Genomic DNA, 18373 nt, shown 5'->3' with positions numbered 1-18373 from the left:
TTAATCGGTATTGGTGAAATTCTGAAGCACAATAATGAGATGCAACAATCTGTTTGTCCAGTTCCCAATTTTCAAAGTTTCAAATTAGTTGTTTGTGACAAACCAATCAATACATCTGTAATACAGGGTGCATCCAGCTTCATGATAGCAGCGAGATTTAATGATAATTATTACTGAGAGGTTTACTTACATGTCACCTCTCATTTTCCATCAGATCATGTGGCGCTTTTTTTTTTTTTTTTTTACATATTGGATCTCTCCTACTGGAGTGAAAAAGGTATCCAAACTGGAAATGTACAACAGTCCATACACACATATACAGTACAGTCATACCTGTGTCATGTTCTGAAAATCAATGAGGTAGCAGAATCCAAGTGGTGCCAGGTCGAGGCAGGGCTGCTGGCGGGTGTGGCCGTTCTGGATGGCGATGGCGACCTCCATGTCGTACGGCGTCCAGGTACCAGCATCGTTCTCCCATTCCCACTGCCAGCCCTGACCCGGGGCTGATGCCGGGTCATAGAAACTCCTCCGCACCGGACGGATGGTCCCTAATGAAGGAAGGAAGAGGAGGAAATGCCTTAGTTTAATTTCTGTCAGATTTAATTCTGTCAACAGGATTGTAACTTTTTGTTTAAACAGAACCAAATATAAACCACAGAAGGTTGTGCAACCAAAGAGCACCATAACCAAGACTAAGCCATTAGGTTAAAGAACTGAGTGTGAGGTAAGTTATTAGAGACATTTCAATATGACATGTTCACCAGGTTTAAATTGGTACCAGCTAAAGACTTAAAATGCTAATTTAAAAAATAAGCTCCTTTGGAAGAGCTTTCTTGATGACAAAAGTCTGCTTTAGTTTTCAGTGTAGATTAAGGCAGAACTAGAAAGTCTGCTCTCCATTAGCCTTCAATCTATTAAACTAATTTAACAAGGCCACTGTGTAGGGATCTGAAGTTGTGTTCAGTCTCATAAGGGGTTACCTGGTGCCAAACTTAACATTGTTTCAAAAGGGAGTGGTTAAATATTAGCACTGGTTTTGAGACAACCAGGTACCCAACCCAGTGAAGTGATGCAAGAATTGTGGTAATGTGACTTGGCTGCTCTCTTCTCTACAAGCCAAAGCTACAGGACAAACTTCTCACTAGAATTGTGTGAGAGCCTCTAGATGACAGAAACCAGCTTGTGACCAGGAACAACACCTGTTAAAACCAGCAGACCAGCAGGAAAACTGTGTCTGGGGAAAGTAAATGAGTAACATTCTTCCCGCTCTTGTGTTGAAGTGAAGCAGAGCTCAGTGGCCAGAAGTGAAAGATCAACGTGCTTTTTACCTTCCATATGATCAGTGATGGCTGCCTGACCCATGCTAGAAAACACGTAAGTCTGAAAACACAAATCCTTTTCCATACTCTCTTTTCCCATACTTAACTACACCTGGAAATGATAAAATGATGTTCCATACTTCTCCAGACAGTGCAGGAACCTTGTTTATTGTTATCTATATCCTCGCCTTTGCTGGACCAATGGGACAATTTCCTGATGGGGAATAGTTTAAAATTACTGTAAACCTCTTTTAATCTCATGCAGCGTCTTTTCAGGGCATAGACACGAGAGAATCTCTGTCTTCTTGTCAATGGAAATGAGTAAACAAATGTTAAATATTTGGCATATAAGTGTTGAGAATTTGGGTATATTATAGGCATGGTGGTCAGCCTCATACAGACAGGCCAATCTTCTGGCAAAAACTGAAACCCCAGGGAGCCATGAACACAAACCAAAACCTGAATGTGGTGGTTTGGTCACTGACAGCCATGTGTAAAACATATGGCTCTCCAGCATGCTTGAAGAGGATTTTGATTAGAAAATACTATGGTTACTATGGTTGATGGTGATGTTTTAAATACACCTTGGCAAGGCTAGCAGACTTACAATAGCTATGTTTCCATTCAACTGTCAGGAGAATGCTAGGCGGACCTTTGAAATGTCACAAAAATGAAATGTGAATTACGTGGGCTTCCATCAGCTAGGCTGAAGCAAAGAAACAGTGATCCTGAATGTAGCATGGCAATATATAGAGAACACATCCACCACAGATATTATCCTACTGCTGGGGTTTTTAAAGCCCCAAGTTGACTCTCATTAAGCCCCACTAGAAGTTAATTTGCCTTCAGGACTCTGATATGAAAAGATATTTTTATATGTGTTAATTATGGAGTTGTCTAGGTGGTGAGATTAAAAAATAATGTTAAAATAACCACTCATACATATTTTTATGTCATTGCAATGTCTAGTGAATGAACTGTGTGAAACCTGAGCAAATTCACTTCATTTCTTCCACACACACACACACACACACACACACATATATATACATATATATATATATACATATATATATATATATATATATATATACACACACACACACACACACACATATATATATATATATACATATATATATACACACATATATATATATACACACATATATATACATATATATATATATATATATATACACACACACACATATATACATATATATATATACATACATACATATATATATGCATATACACACACACTTATATATACATACATATGTGTGTGTGTGTATATAGACAGACAGACAGACAGATAGATAGACAGATAGATAGACAGACAGACAGATAGATAGATAGATAGATAGATAGATAGATAGATATTTCAACATCAGATCATGCTCGATAGAGATCTCCTCCGGTTAAAACAAAATTATTAAATTCAAGTGAAATTTAACTACTCCCTCTGGAAGACCCTCAGGGACACCTGGGGCTCTTTGCGCCCCACTTTAAAAACCACTCCACTAGCCCATCAACTAATGGCCAATGAACGAGAATGAAGACTAATATCTCTGGAAGGTTGTAATGGACAGACAATTCACAAACAAAATACTGTGCTGTCATAATTGTTTCAATATGTGTTTTCATCACAATTTATTTGGATAATTTTATCATCAATGAAGCAAATGTCCGCCTCAAGCGAGCATAAAGCCCCTTTTTGTATTATAGAGAACATTTAATTGCAATTCCCTTTCAGCCTTTCTAATTAGATCATTATAACTCCCACTAAAATAGCTGGATGTTAAATCAGCTCAGGACAAAACACACCAAAAAAAAGCTGCACGGGTGTGTGTGTGTGTGTGTGTGTGTGTGTGTGTGTGTGTTAGTCTCATGAGCCTGGGCTTTGCAGCATGGCACTGACAAGAACACCAAGGCCCCTCTCTCCTACATCTCTCTTGTCTACCTCTGTCGCCCTTCATTTTTCTCAATAGGGAAAAAAGAGCTTATTTTATACATTTACTCATTCATAAAGTCCCACTTTCTCTCCCCGCATCTCATCTCCACGTGTGTTAATTTTCAATTCAGTCTTGTTTGTCGGCATGAATGTTAAATGAACAGTAGTGCTACAGTATCTTAATTCAACTGAACAGAATAATACAAATAACTAGCTAGTCCATAACAATGTGTCTCTGTCTCCCAGTGGGACAGAGGGACGGGAGGAGGGTCCCTAAACCAGCCAACCAGAAACTACAGCTGTCTCCAGGGGTAACGGACTATTCAGTCGATGCCAGGACACAGAGAGAAAGGAAGGTGTGTGTGTGTGTGTGTGTGTGTGTGAAAGAGAGAGAGAGAAGTACAAAGAGGTGGTGTTGGCAGAGTGGCATGGGCAAACAGACATCAAAAGGAAGGGCTTCAATGCACAAGGGCTGAAGTGAAGCCCCTGTAGAGAGAGAGAGAAAGAGAGGAAGAGAGAGAGAGAGAGAGAGAGAGAGAGAGAGAGAGAACCATCCAACATCAGATTAATAATAACAGTCCAGCATATTAAGTGTTCAAACTTGGCACCGCTGTTTTATCTTGTTTTTTCAATTACTTAATACTACTTCACCTTCGTATTAAACTGAATAATCTGTCAAGATATCATTGTTTTACAACAGCAGAATCTCCACTTTTCAGCCCACACTATATAAAAATGTTGATTTACAGCTTCTTGCTAGCCTTCAACGCAATCAAACAGGATACTCAAAAACCTTTGTAAATGTCCCTTTTGAAGACAGGAAACCACAGTAGAGTCAAAAAAATCTTGAAAAGGACAGTCCAAAAGATGGCTGCCATCGGTGTTTACAGCCATGATTTATTTAGCATGAAGGACAGCACGTTGCCTTAATACATCCAGTGTTCTGCTGCTAGTTGGCTACTGCTGTGTTCACCCTTCAGTGACATAGTGCTCATTGGTGTCTGCTTATGATGACAGAAGGCTCACCATAAGAAGAAACTGAGTTTAGCAAGTTTAGCTGAATGCACCATTAGCTAACTAGCAGCAGAATGGCAATGAATTGTTGTTAATGCTGCATAAAACTTACTAGAAAGCACTGTTTGCAAGCCCCCCCCCCCCCTTTGATGGTAGGAATATTTTAAATACAAGCTGGGTTGAAAAATGCAGACGTTATCATTTACATGGTTCAAGTTAAATTTATTTAATTAAGATTTGTTCTTTTTCTTGTCTTTCTATAGTATCAATTTACTACAGCAGTACTGCATTAGCAGGAAAATCTTACCATGCCAATAAATCTCTCTGAATCAAACTAAGAAAGACAGAATGTATAGAGCCAGAAACAAATGTAAATGTGCATGTGTGTGAAAGCAGTGTGGGACCCCCCGCCTTCCCCCTTGAACCATCTTGAATGAAACCAGCGCAGCAAAGAGCACTTGACCTGCTGATTACCATGTGAAATGTTATTTCCATCTGAAACTGCAGAGCGAATGGGCCTGTTCACTGAAGGACAAACAGCAGACCGAGGCCAAGCATGCTGCACTGCTTGCTGCCTGCCTGTCTGCCTGCCAGCCTTGCAGCCCACAGGGCTATCCACCGAGGTCCTGGAGTAACATTACATCACTTTTCCTTAACTTTCCACACCAAAATCAAATTAATTCCAAGATCCGAAAAATTAAAACTCTCTCAGCATTTAAGTCACAAAGAAACATTTCACTGGTGCCTTGCTTCTCTAACTCAGTGTACTATATTTCTAGCTGAAACAGGATGGCTGAACGTGACATCAAAGCAGCAAGGGACTGTTTTTTCATATTCAGCATAGCTGGAGAAAAAATACGCTGTGAAATGTAACTTTACCAATTTCTCCAGAGTCCACCGGGACACATACATGGTGTCTCAGGAAAAACGAAACAGGGTTTCCATGGCCACGTTGTACCACTGTGACTTTGAAAGTTGTAAAGTTGTTGGTTTTATATGATGGGAAAGGCAGAGGAAGGGTTGTTAAAAATCTGTGGTAATACTACTGGTTGGGATTTTTTTTAATGTAAACCAACTGGCACAGCCTCTAAAAATACAATTTTCCAGAAGTTAAAGCAATATGATTTTGATATTAAAAAAATGACAAAATGAAAATATTGTACATTTTTTGGTGTTTACTTTTAAAAGAGGTGTACATTATAATATGGAGAGTAGGTGTCAAAGTGAAAAAGTTTTTACTGTTCATTTTATTGTGTCTTTAATATTGTTTTTAGGTTCATAAAAGCTGTAAAGGGTGTAATCAGCTGGGCTTGGTCAGGAGAGAAACAGCACAAAACAACTATCTCATTCTAAAATACAGTGACTGTGTCTGAATGTGTTTCCAACAGGACAAAACCATATTAAAGCTCTCTGCTCACCTCTCTGTTGTGCTGAGAATAAAACTGATAATGTGGAGCATTATTGATTCCCATTGGGATATTTTCTTTTCTGTGTGTGTGTGTGTGTGTGTGTGTGTGTGTGTTTGTGTGTGAATGTGTGTATGTGTGTGTGAATACAGGAAGCTGCATTATGGTAAAGGTGGTTGTGTGTTCAGAGTGACAGTGTCCAAGAGCTTCTCTGTGTTGTGTGTGAAGATAAATCTCTATCAGCGCTATGCGGCCTCGCTATATCAGAGCAGGGATTTATCACAAAGAGGCTGACCTGCTTTTGTCTGTGAACAAGGAATGTTGAACACTGAAACTTGGAAGCCTGCTTCCACTGTGTGTATGTGTGTGTGTTTCAGCTGCAGGCCTTTTCGGTTCTTTCACGAAGGGAGAATGACTACAGTGCCTGGAGATACTTCATTCCTCACCTAAACTCCCCTCTCTAGTGACCACAGGGCGTGTGCGTGTGTGTGTGTGTGTGTGTGTGTGTGCATGTTGGGTGTAACCAGAAACTCATACAAATAAATCCACAAGCCAACAGCTTGAAGGTGTGTGCGTATAATTGAGAGGGTGTGTGTATGTGAATGTCTGCATGTGTGTGTGTGTGAGAGTGTGTGTGTGAGAGAGAGAGACACACAGAGAGAGAGAGAGAGAGAGAGAGAGAGAGAGAGAGAGAGTAGGTGTGCTAACAGCTAGAGGGTGGGGGGAAAAAATTGATTCACGTAAGAATATTGATCATGAAATCACAATTTGAATGAATTCACAGATTCCAAAAACTGTTCAGGGCTGGTTTCAGTGCCAATATAAAGTTGGTTCAACTTGTGAACTCTGAAGATCTGGTTTGCTTTTCCACAGGCTAATATACTTCAATTCCATCTGTATATTTGATATTCATTACCATCTGTATATTTCACATCTCATATCTCTTTTCTTAGGTTAGCCCTTATTGTATATTTTTAGTTTTTAGCCTTTATAGTCTTTATTGTATATATTTAGCTTTTATTCTATTTTATTTAACTTTATTATATGTTTCTACTGTTGCTGCTGGAACACCAGAATTTCCCTGGTTGGGATCAATAAAGTTTATCTATCTATCTATCTAGAACTAACCGGAGAGCCATGTCGTTATGTCACTTTATACATCCCTGCTTTCCTGGCAACAGAGCAGCAAATTCACTGCCGCTGTCCTGGTGCAGCGAGCATGTTAGTTAAATAGCCTGATGCTTCATGACTGTTTTGATGTGACTGACTCTGCATTTTATTGACGTTCAACAGCATTGGGCGGCTCTCAACTTGGCTGTTAGAAACACTGATCTGATCGATAATCCCTCCCCCAGTCACCGACGTAAGATTGGTTATTTGTTGGTTCTTGTTGGAGAGCAGCAAAAAGATGGTGCTACTGTGTAACCAGTTTTCCTGGCCGAGATTCTTTGGCTGTCGAAACGCACAGAACTGGTTCAAGATTAGAGGCACTGGCTCTGCACCAGCCCTCAAACTGGCTTGGTGGAAAAGTGATAGCAGTGCAGTGCAGAGTATTGCTAGACAATTCTGAACCAGTGAAGAACCAGCATTTAATATTTACCAGACAGTCACAGACTAACCTAATCAAAATATCTGCAGAATGTCCAGCTGTTGAGTAAAGCCTCCTTAAATCAGTGATGTTTACTGCATATTGTGAGACAATTACCTTTCCTCATTTCTGTAGATTTGTTTGGTAAAATGTTGTGAGACAGGTTTTAGCTGCTGTAGAGTAGGGCTGGGTTAAAAAAAAATAATAATTTAAATCGGTTTTAATAGATTTCCCTTTAAAGTTCGATATCGATTCATAAAATCCAAAAATCGATCTTTTAATTTAACTAGTTTTTTTCTTCTTTGGACGTATGGTGCAGAGAAGCAGCCTGTGGTGTCAACCCAGCTAGTCTTGCGTGATCAGCATTTAACGCTGCATTTCATGGCATGAGATCTCGTGAGATGTTGTTACTGCCAGCAGTCAAACAACATGGCTGGAGCGAGCACACCACTGAAGGCACCGCCAGCGAGTTTAAAAGCTGATGTTTGGATGTATTTCGATTTGACAACAAGCACGAGGAAAACGATGAGTTGGACAAAAAACAAGCGATATGCAAGATATGCAACGGGAAGGTAAAATACTGTGGAAATACGATGAATCTCCCCAACCATTTAACGAGACATCACCCAGAAACACAGTTGGCACGGCTCAAACAAACCAACCTGGAGCAGGTATTGGCGTGTAAGTTACCAGCAAACTCTCAACGTGCACAGAAAATAACCGAGGCTGTTGCTATTTTTATATGCAAGGACATACGACCATACAATGTTGTTGAAAACGATGGTTTCCGAAGCCTCATTAAAATTCTGAAGCCACACATTATTTCTCAGAATTTTTTTTAATATCCAAGTAAAATTGGTATTTTAACAGAAATATCCCTGACTGAATCGATATCGAATTGAATAGAATCGAATTGGAAAATCTGAATCAATACCCAGCCCTACTGTAGAGTGGCACAACTTCAGACAAGCGGACCTTCTCTTGCTGATGAGATGAAGATGGTTTCACATTCGTACCTTTCGTGTTGAGTTTAAGGAAAGTAAAGCAGACACTGACTGATAACTCCAAAATAATATAAACAGATTGATCCAATCAGGAACATACACGGTAGTTAATAACTGAATTGTGATTACTTATATGTGAGTGTACATGCATGCCTGTGTGCATGTGTGTGTTACTATACTGACTCTTCTTATCCTTTGCTGTGTGTGCATGCATCTGTGCAAAAACACACTCATGCCATTGTAAAATGCGATATGAGAAATATAGATAAAGCTTTAATCCTATTTTCTCTCTCACACCAGCACTCCTCTCCCCCCCAACACACACACACACACACACACACACACACACACACACACACACACACACACACACACACACACACACACACACACACTTTAAATTTTTCATCTGTCAGAGCTGGATCAACAGATGGCTTGGTGCTGCTTTCACATGTCACTCACAGTTGGAGTAAGGTACAACACATGCGGGTGTGTCTCAAGCCGGATTTGTGCACTTTGCAGCATGTACTGGCCAGACTGTGTGTGTGTGTGTGTGTGTGTGTGTGTGTGTGTGTGTGTGTGTGTGTGTGTGTGTGTGTGTGTGTGTGTGTGCGCGCGTGTGTGTGTGTGTGTGTTTAAATAGCGTTGCTGCAAACCATTATCTAGCCTTAATCCAATGAAAAGGACACAAGCATAAGTCAGGCAATATTTTCCAGACAGAGGATACACACTTAATTTAGCCTCCTCAGACTACAATAAGCTGTAAAACTGGGGAAGGTTTGTGTGTCTGTGTGTGTGTGTGTGTGTGTCCAATGAAAGAAAATCTAAATGTGTGTATGTCTTTGTGACTTAGGTAGTGCTGCCATGAAATGAGGAAAGCAAGAAAGAGAGAGAGGGAGAGGGAGAGGGAGAGAGAGAGAACAAAGAGGCCTGAGGCAGGTGGAGCAAGAGAGTCTGTCCATCTGGTCTCTATTGTTCTTTCTACTAGTGACCCCTCCCTGCAAACTCACACTCACACACACACACACACACACACACACACACACACACACACATACACACACACACACACACACACACACACACACACAGCTGAATAGTGACCAGCAGGCCAGCACATGTAAGTCACAGAGTGCCTCTCGCACTCTCAACCTGCTTCCCCCCACACTCCCTGACCCCCAAAGTGTGCTCGCAAACACACTTACACACACAGACACACACACACACACACACACACACACACACACACACACACACACACACACCAGCCTGAAGTGTCAGTGTGAGAATAATGCCTCAAGCCTTTTCTCAATACTGTGCCCAGTCAACCACCTCACTACCTCTACGACTGACCTCAGAGCTCTCTCACACATACACATTCGCGCGCACACGCGCACACACACACACACACACACACACACACACACACACACACACACACACACACACACACACACACACACACACACACACACACACACACACACACACACTTTAAACAGATGTCAGCATGTGCGTCCTAATACCCATAAGTCCTTTTTTTTGGGTTGTTTCCTGTAATACTCCTTAACAAACAATGCCTCAGTTTTGCTGGGAGAAAAAGTGTCTTGTTGTAATTATTTGGCACCAGCTGATTTCATATGGTATCGCTCTCACCTAACTAATTGAACTTAAATAATGGAATAAATGCTCCAGTTTTAATTAACCAAAAATGCTGAGTGTGAATGCACTCTTATGCAATAAGCATGCAACTTTTTTCCCCTCCACTCTGAAAAAAGTTATGCACATACTTTGTAACTTCCCCTTATGTAAGTGTTTTAAATTAATTCTAGCTTGTTGCTAAAGGTCTATGAATGGGTTCAGAAATGAAATATCTGTTCCTGGTTTGAAGTTGCTGCATTACTGTAAAAAGAAAGCCTTCAAACTCTTCTCTTACACCTGATGACAATGTCCCAGCATTGACAATATTATTACTGTCAATATTAAAACCTAACTAGGTTCAACCTAAATCTCTGCACAGGCTGGGGAAAGCGCTGGAAACAATAAAAGACGCCTAGCAAGTAGCAAGATCGCACTTATGCTCCTTTTACACCGGACTAGTGACCCAGGAAATATGCAGAGTGAAAGAGTTGACCCTGAGCAAGTCAACCCCATAACATGACTCGGGTCAAGAAGAACGCTGAAAGGTGGGGACGAACTCTGCTCTACTTGGTTCCAACTGTGTCACTCATGATGTTCACCAAGCTGAACACAAAATGGACTGGGAAATGCAAATGAAAACATAAGGGAATGAAAGACAGAGAAATTGTCTAGAAACCACTGACTGTGACTCATAGTCAAAACAAAAAGGCATGTGAATCATTCAGATTTGCATAAAAGCACCAACAATTGTACACAACCTGAAAAGTTTCAGAAGTGAAGCTTGAGATCTGATGGAAAAACATTTACTGACAATAGAAAACCTCAGCCACCTCAGCCAATTTCTGCCATTTTCACAATGTCCAGTTCTGATAAGTGTCGAGAGCTTTTGAATTTGCTGCGGTCTACTTGCCATATATTACATATAAGGGAATAATTCAATTGTACCCAGTGGAGCTCAGAAACTTTCTAATAAATTCCTTAATACTAGAAATTAAGATCTGTATCTCTGAGGCTTTTGATGTCAAAGAATGCAACAAAAGGCATGAGCAAGTCGAACTATTAACAGAGTTATTATCTTGATAACAATGTGAGGAGAGGGAGCACTTAATAGCCTAATAGTCTGAATGTTTTTTCTCTATCTCATCTCCTTGCCTTTGTTCCCATCTGTTCCCACTACTTATCTCTATTTATCACCAATGCAGTGATATGACGAAGGCAACAATACAGAGGGTAACACTGATGAATTGAGCAGGAAACCTAGAAGATACTCAGAGTGCTTCTGGCTCAAAACTCTACCAACACTAAAATGGCTCAAAACTCTACCAACACTAAAAACAGCTCTTTCACTTAAAGAGTTAGAGAGTCTTCTGGGTTTGGTTTTCCCACAGAATAAAGTGTGACTGTTATGTTGTTTTGGAGCTGACATCCAAGTTCCAGATGTCGGCCTTTCCCATCAGCAGCCCATGAACACAGCATGACAGTAAGACTAAAATAATAATTTAAAAAAAAGGTCTAATATCGGAAACCCCAGACGTAGATTATCACCAACCCCCCCCCCCCAAAAAAACACTTTCAATTCCCTCTTTACCAAAAATAAAGAGAAAGGGCAATTTAGTTATTACTAACGCTAATGCAACTACTACTAACACAACTAGTGCTGCTGGCACTGCTGTTACTAAAACTGAAACCTTCAGTAAAGCATTGGAGAAGTCTGGGTTAGAGAAGTACTGAAACACACAGCCTCACACACATACACATCCTGACCTCACTTGCACTCCTGACTCTCTAACCTTTCACGCTCTCATCGGTGCAGTAACATGACTTTGCAACTCCATGTCAAGTTGCTTTCAGTTTCTCTCCCTCTCTCTCTCAATGCCAATCATGTTTTCCTGCTTAACTGCAACATGTCCCAGTTTGAACCAGAACGATTTCCGTCCTAACCTCAACCCAGCCCAAGGCATGTGACTGAAATTGCTACTGATTTTCTGATGCTAACTTTCAAAGCCCACCTTCAAGCACTGACACTGGAAAACAGCTACAGTCGATGCATCTTGCATTATGTTGTCTGGTGGTGTTTTTTCCCTCATTGTTGCCATGTTAGATTTTTTTAATGTAGCTACAATGTTTAATATTTCAGCGGCAGGTGGAATCAAAGGGTGAGGGCTTTTATTCCTAGATTCACCATTTCACACCAACGTTCAAACAATCACACAGGGAAAAGTCCACTGTGGAAGAGGCAGATACCAATTTCTCCACTGAAATAATTGCATTAATAGACCGCATTGCAATGCAGACAGAATACATGTTGTGTTTTGAATAAGGGCTGAAATTCACCTTCTCTCACTGTTACTAATACTACTGCTGTTTCCTCTTCCATAAGCTCATAAAAACCAACAGCTTGGTGCAACAAGTCCAGACACATCTGCAAGAATTTGTCACAAGGAATTCAGCAAAATGCATCACAAATAATCCCTGGAATGCATTGACCATCATAGATTGGTGAGATATAACAGAAAGAGGATAGGAGGATGGAGGTTTCCTTAAAAGTATTTTTCAGCAACTGAACTCCCCCATTCACTGTCCTCTTAAAACAGCCCAAAATGCCCTGAAGCAATAAAGACTCGACAGTTACGGTACGAGAGATGACGTTGCCAGGGAATGAAAAGGCAGAAAGAGCAAATAACAGATTTGGGGATGTGATTCGGGCTGGAAAAAATAAGAAATAGCATGTGCAGGGGTCAGGAATTTTGTCAGAAAGGAATGGAAGATGCCTCGAAGGATAAAACAAAAATGAAAGCTGCGCCCCAGAAAAGGTCAAGGGAGACAAATCTGTAGTTACTTCCAGCTAGCAAACTTTCTCACAACGAAAAAAAAAAAAAAACACTGAAGAAAGAGAAGTGATACTGAAACATAAAGAGGTTGAAACACAAAAACAGAAGTACCAGCCACACAGGGAGAGAAAACCAAGAGGAAGCTGAATCCGACGGTATTTCCAATAAGCCATGAAAGCATTTTCTCTACAAAAGGGAAGAATGAGAGCAAGAGAAGACGAGCAAAAGGGCCAGAGAGGATTGAACTGAAAAGGATGAGAGTGAAGAGAGTAACCAGAATCAAGAGATGAGAGGCAAAAGAGAAAATAACTGAAAGAGAGTGGATGAGCACGAGGCAGACTAATCATAGCCTCCAGACTGAGGAAGAGAGAGAGGGTTCATGAGTAGGCCAGGCTGACCTGGACACACACTAAGAGCTAGTTCAGGCTTCATGCGTGGTTAGTTGGCCGAGAGCAACAGACGTACCGTCCATGTGCCGCGATTGTTCATGCTTCATGTTCTTCTCATGACAACCAAGCAAGCCAGCAGACCACCACAACAGTTGGAGGCTTCCAGGGCACATCTTTAAAATACATATTTGCTATCGAACTAGAGCCAGAAACATGCCTCAAGACCTTAACTTCATTACCAACTAGTGTAATACCAAGCTAGTGATTTCACATTTTTTGCAGCTTACAACTTGTTTCACACCACGTCAACAAATACAGACATCAGTGCCAAAGATCTACAGAAAATTTTTGTACTCCAAAGCGTTTTCCCATTCCTCTGGCAGGGTGATCAAACAGGAAATCACTTTGGTGGTCCATGTGTCTGGGGCAATTTTGTATTTGTTGGTAGAGGGAGATCTTCCACTTATTTTGTTATAGTTTTGAACCTCGCTAGCCCTCTGCAGCCATATAGAGCCTGTTCTGTTTCTCTTCTAGAAGGCAGCCAAAACCATCAACTGCATTGTGAGTCCAGTGTTTTAATGATGTATACCACCTATCCGTGTCATATTTTGAATGTTAAAATGAATGTTAAATGTGTTATGTTTTATATGGTAGATCTAATAATTATCATTTAATTTGGGTGGTGTCTGTTAGTCTGCAGCTGGGACTTGTGGTTGCCTGAAAAGTCCAGACAACAGATAAGACTTTGACAGTTTTTGCTGTTAATAAATGGGTTATTACCAACTAATGGAAACCCTGTAAGAAATGTGTGCCATCTCAATTGTTTGAAATTTCAGGTGGTGCACGCCCTCACGCTCAGTTGTTAGGCTGCTATTTATTTATTACGTTTGCACATAAAGCATGAACCAACCTCAAGACCAAACCCTACAAGGCCTGTCCTTCCTCCTTGATGATTTATGCCATGTAACACACTCGTGTTTCGTTTATTTTCTCTTTCTGTATCACTCTCCTTCTTCCTCTATTCTTCTCTTTCTTGGTCTGTATCCTGAAACCTTTAACTTCCCGTTTCTTCTCCTGGTTTCTCACACTCCTGCTGTTTGACAACATTTCTTCTTCAATTATCACATTGCTTCTTTTTCCCTTCCCTTCTCCCTCTTTATTCTCTCTCAGTATTTTCACTGTTTTTCTCTTTGCTTCCGCCTTTCTTGTTTCTCTCCCGTAAAACCTTCCTGTTATTTCTCTCTGTAGCTACATTTCCACCCAAATGTCAAGTAAATGTTCTGCAAATTTTTGAAATGTTGAAAAAAAAAAAAAAAAAAAACTAATAGAAGCTCATATACCAGCTTCCCGAATGTCAGAAAAAAACATTCAATGGAAACTTAGTGGAAAATTAGTGTTAGAAAATGTTTGCCATATTTCATACTTTCATCTGAAGACAAAAACAAACGAAATGTGATTGTGATTTTGTGACATGCCAATAAATGGTAATACAATCCTGACATAGACTTATACATGAAAGAAAGAGCAAATATGACATCTCAGAAAGGTCCTAAGAGACAGATTTCAATTTAATACCTCCAAAACCACTTCTGAACTGTGGCTCAATGGCATTATGTTATTTATCACAACATTTTAAAATCAACAAAAATAAGTTACACTTCAAGCAAGCATAAAAACGTTTCTGCAGTACTGATGAATTACTGCTTTTTATTGAACACACATATTCTGTCTAACAGTATCACCCACTTCATCTGTCTCTTTTTCTTTTCATTTCATCTGTTTGCCCCTCTGTGCCCCCTCTAAACCCAATCACATGAGAGTCATCAGCCACAGACAATCCTCTGTGTGTGTGCATGTGTTCATGTACAAGTGTTTGTGTGTTTATGGGGGTGTGTGTGTGTGTGTGTGTGTGTGCGTGTGTGTGCGTGTGCCAGTATGAACACGCTGTTGTGCATTTGTTGCCAACACATTTCTCAGCGCATGTCTGTGCAGGCTTTAACCCATGGCTGTTTTGTTGTTCAAGCGTGTGTGCATATTTGTGTGTTTGTTGAGATGTATATGTGTGTTTATGTGTATAAGTCTGTCCATGTAGGCGTGTATGTTAGCATGTGTGTGAGCGAGTGTGTATATGTGTGTGTGCTGCGGACAAGGCAGTGAGTGATGTCCCCTAGGGGCCCCACAGTAACAGTAACCCGACACGCAGAGTTTCACAACAACAACTCGGAGAGGAGAAAGCTCTGCTCCGACCCCTCCGCCTCTCTCATTTTTCTGCGGCTTGGTTTCCTTCCGAGCATTTTCACATGAATTATGACGTGTTATGAATTATGAATTAGAAAATGTGAAAAGTAACAGCAAAAGTCACCAAAAAAAAAACAAAAAAAAAAACAAAAAAAAAAACTCAGTATAACACCAAAAGATATTACCATCACTTGAAGCTCACATTTTTAGGAGAAATGCAATTGTGCAATAAATAAATAAAAAATCATACAGGTTCAGTTCAACTTCACTTAAAATCTCACTTTGGATGTCCTGAAATGTAAAATATACGCCCACCAACATTTCTAGATAGGTCTTATACCCGCTCTCTCTGTGATGTTAGTCTCCATTATGTTTGCATGGGTGTGTCCATCAGACCTTTGTTTTTGTCTTTGAATGGAAGCGTGAGATGTGGCCAACATCAGCAGTAAACAATAATAGCAACTTTCCCAATGCTAATCACTTCTTTAAATACTGTATTTATGGTGAGTATGTTTATTTGGCGCTTAAGAAACCTCTTCATTAGCTTCAGCCCAGCTGATTGAAGCACTGATCATTCACATTTTAGTTTGTGCAACATGCCAAAATCACATTTTAATTCATGCATGAAATTTGCTTGACCATTGGCTTGACACATAGATTATTGCTTTTGATGTTTTGTCACTTTTGTTGAGACAAATCCTAATTTCAAGATACTAAAAGCCAAATTATCATACTGTATTGCTAGATAATTTTAATGGATTCAAGAGATGCTGCTTGTGTTATGACAATTTATCAAGGCTATATTCGAGACATTTTCTTTGCCTTTTCTTCCCAGACACTCCTCGGTCTCAATTTCCACTCTCTTTATCTTTACACCATCACTTTTATAATTCCTCCTTTTTCCTGATCTCATCTTCTCCATGCCTTCCTTCCTAAGTTGATTCTAAGGTGTTTTGTTCTCTTTCCTTCTCACCATGTTCAGTTTTTTTTCCAGCTGGGCCTTCCCTCACTGATCAGCTCTCTGCCTCCCCTATTCTCTGATTCCATCACGGTGCCCACTCCCTTCATCTCCCTCGCTCTTTGTCTCAGATTTGTTTCTCCTTGAATGTGTCCCGTCCCCTGAGTTTTAGGTGCAGAATCAACTTTCACCATCAGAGAGTCAGCGAGACAGGCAGAAACAGTGGGGGGCATAAAGGATAAAAAGAGAACGACATACTAAGAGAGGAAGAGCAGAGAGACCAGAGGGAGTAACATTCAGAGATAAGGTTAAAAGACAATGAGAGGGAAACAAAAGAAAACAAGAACCTAACCTTAACAGATAAAGCCAGAAAGAGAGGGTGCATCAGGAAATCCCAAACTTAGTGTGTATATGACACTCTTCTCCTCAAATGCAAATTCAACTTATCCCTGAAAAAAACCTGCAATTTTGAGAAATTAATTTCACTGCAAGTAAATGCAGAATCAACAGAGAGCTTGTACTTCTGGCCAATTACAGAGCTTTTTTGCATAAAACACTCTAGCAAAACCAAATATAATCAAACTGCCTTGGTGTTCGTCAGCAGAAATGGACACTTTTAAATGAAATCACAGTTTTATGTTTACGAAACATTCAAATGAACTGTTTTCTTTCCTTGTGTGTGTGTGTGTGTGTGTGTGTGTGTGATTACAGTGCTGAGTAGCGCTGATTAGATATTTATAAAAACTGAAGCAGTGTTGCTGTAGCTTATAAAGACTAAAGCAGTGTTGCTGTTGTAAATTTGAGCCAATGTCACTTAGTGCCACTTCAGTAACATTTATCCATACTTAGCAATTTGACCAATTGTTCCCATTTTGATGCAAAACAAAACCAAAAACTCTGAAAAGTGCACTAAAGTTTTTGCAAAAAGGCTGCCAAAAAATAATTTTTGACACAGTTTATCACATAGATCCCTCCGCAAAATCCTGGCTGTACTGAGAGAACACAGCAATCATTCCTATAGTGTTAATATTCATTTTCACCACCTCCTCATCGTTGTCATTATAATCTATTCCCTCCTCTACATCTCTGGGGAGTCCCCCACTCCACCCCGACCCCTCCCTCCACTGTGACCCCACTGCCCCAGGGCATTGTGGGGGTCTGGGAATGTGTCTCCTTCAGCAGGACCAGCTGGAGCAGAGCAGCTACATGGTGCTGAAAAATTAACAGAGCAAAAAAAAAATCTTAAAATCTGACAGATGCCTTTAAATGACACGGAGGCAAAGAAATGACCCTGAAAAACCGATGTGAGTGAAAGCAACTCAGCTGCCCTCGGCTCGGGGTCACGATCAGAAGGAGCTGCCTTCAGTTCCTCCGTTACAAGCAGCTTTGTTTGAAGACTGTTTCAGATATCAAGTTGTGAGCACAGTAGCATTTATCAAACTATATTGTGAGTTGAAATGAGTTGTCATTTTATTTTCACCTCAACCCATTCAGAATCCATAATCTGGAGCTGTGATTTTTTTTTTTTTTTTTTTTTGTCTTGCTAATGGAAAAAGTATTTAATGGAAAAGCATTAAACATTTTGAAGAGACAACAATATGAGGCCAAATACTGAACTGACTTTCTAACATAAATTAAAGGAAAATTCACTGCCTTTATTGCCTTACAGACTAAAAAATGAACCCATTCCTGAATCCTCGTGCCTATTCCTGAACAATACATCTCCTCACCAAATCAAATATAAAACTGAAAGGAAGAGGAAGTCTGTCAAATTTCAACCTCTACATCTACAAAAAGCCTTCTTGTGGCACTCACAGACATAAACAACAGCATAAATGCCTGTTTGTGTGTGTGTGTGTGTGTGTGTCTGTGTGTGTGTGATGAGACCAAGCCTGTGGTCATAAGGCCATGACTTTCCATTTCGCAGAGGGAACATTTACTATGAAATTTAGCATAGGCAGAAAGTCTCCAACAGTCAGCAGAGTGGAGTGCCACAGCTGTCTCGGCACAGAGCATCACAATACTGCA

The 18373-nt window shown here is 40.3% G+C and overlaps 1 protein-coding gene across 2 annotated transcripts in view; it reads right to left on the bottom strand.

Annotated features, from left to right (window-relative positions):
• LOC115363757 (E3 ubiquitin-protein ligase DTX1-like) overlaps positions 1-18373 on the bottom strand; it is a 49375-nt gene that overhangs the window by 22751 nt on the left and 8251 nt on the right. For both annotated transcript variants that reach the window (XM_030058054.1, XM_030058045.1), the window contains exon 3: positions 334-548. In XM_030058054.1, the coding sequence (XP_029913914.1) occupies positions 334-548 (215 nt within the window). The remainder of the gene's footprint in view (positions 1-333; positions 549-18373) is intronic.

This window comes from Myripristis murdjan, chromosome 1, assembly GCF_902150065.1.
Source record: "Myripristis murdjan chromosome 1, fMyrMur1.1, whole genome shotgun sequence".
NCBI lineage: Eukaryota > Metazoa > Chordata > Actinopteri > Holocentriformes > Holocentridae > Myripristis > Myripristis murdjan.
Note: the sequence above shows the minus strand (reverse complement) of the source record. Positions and strands in the feature narration are given on the sequence as shown.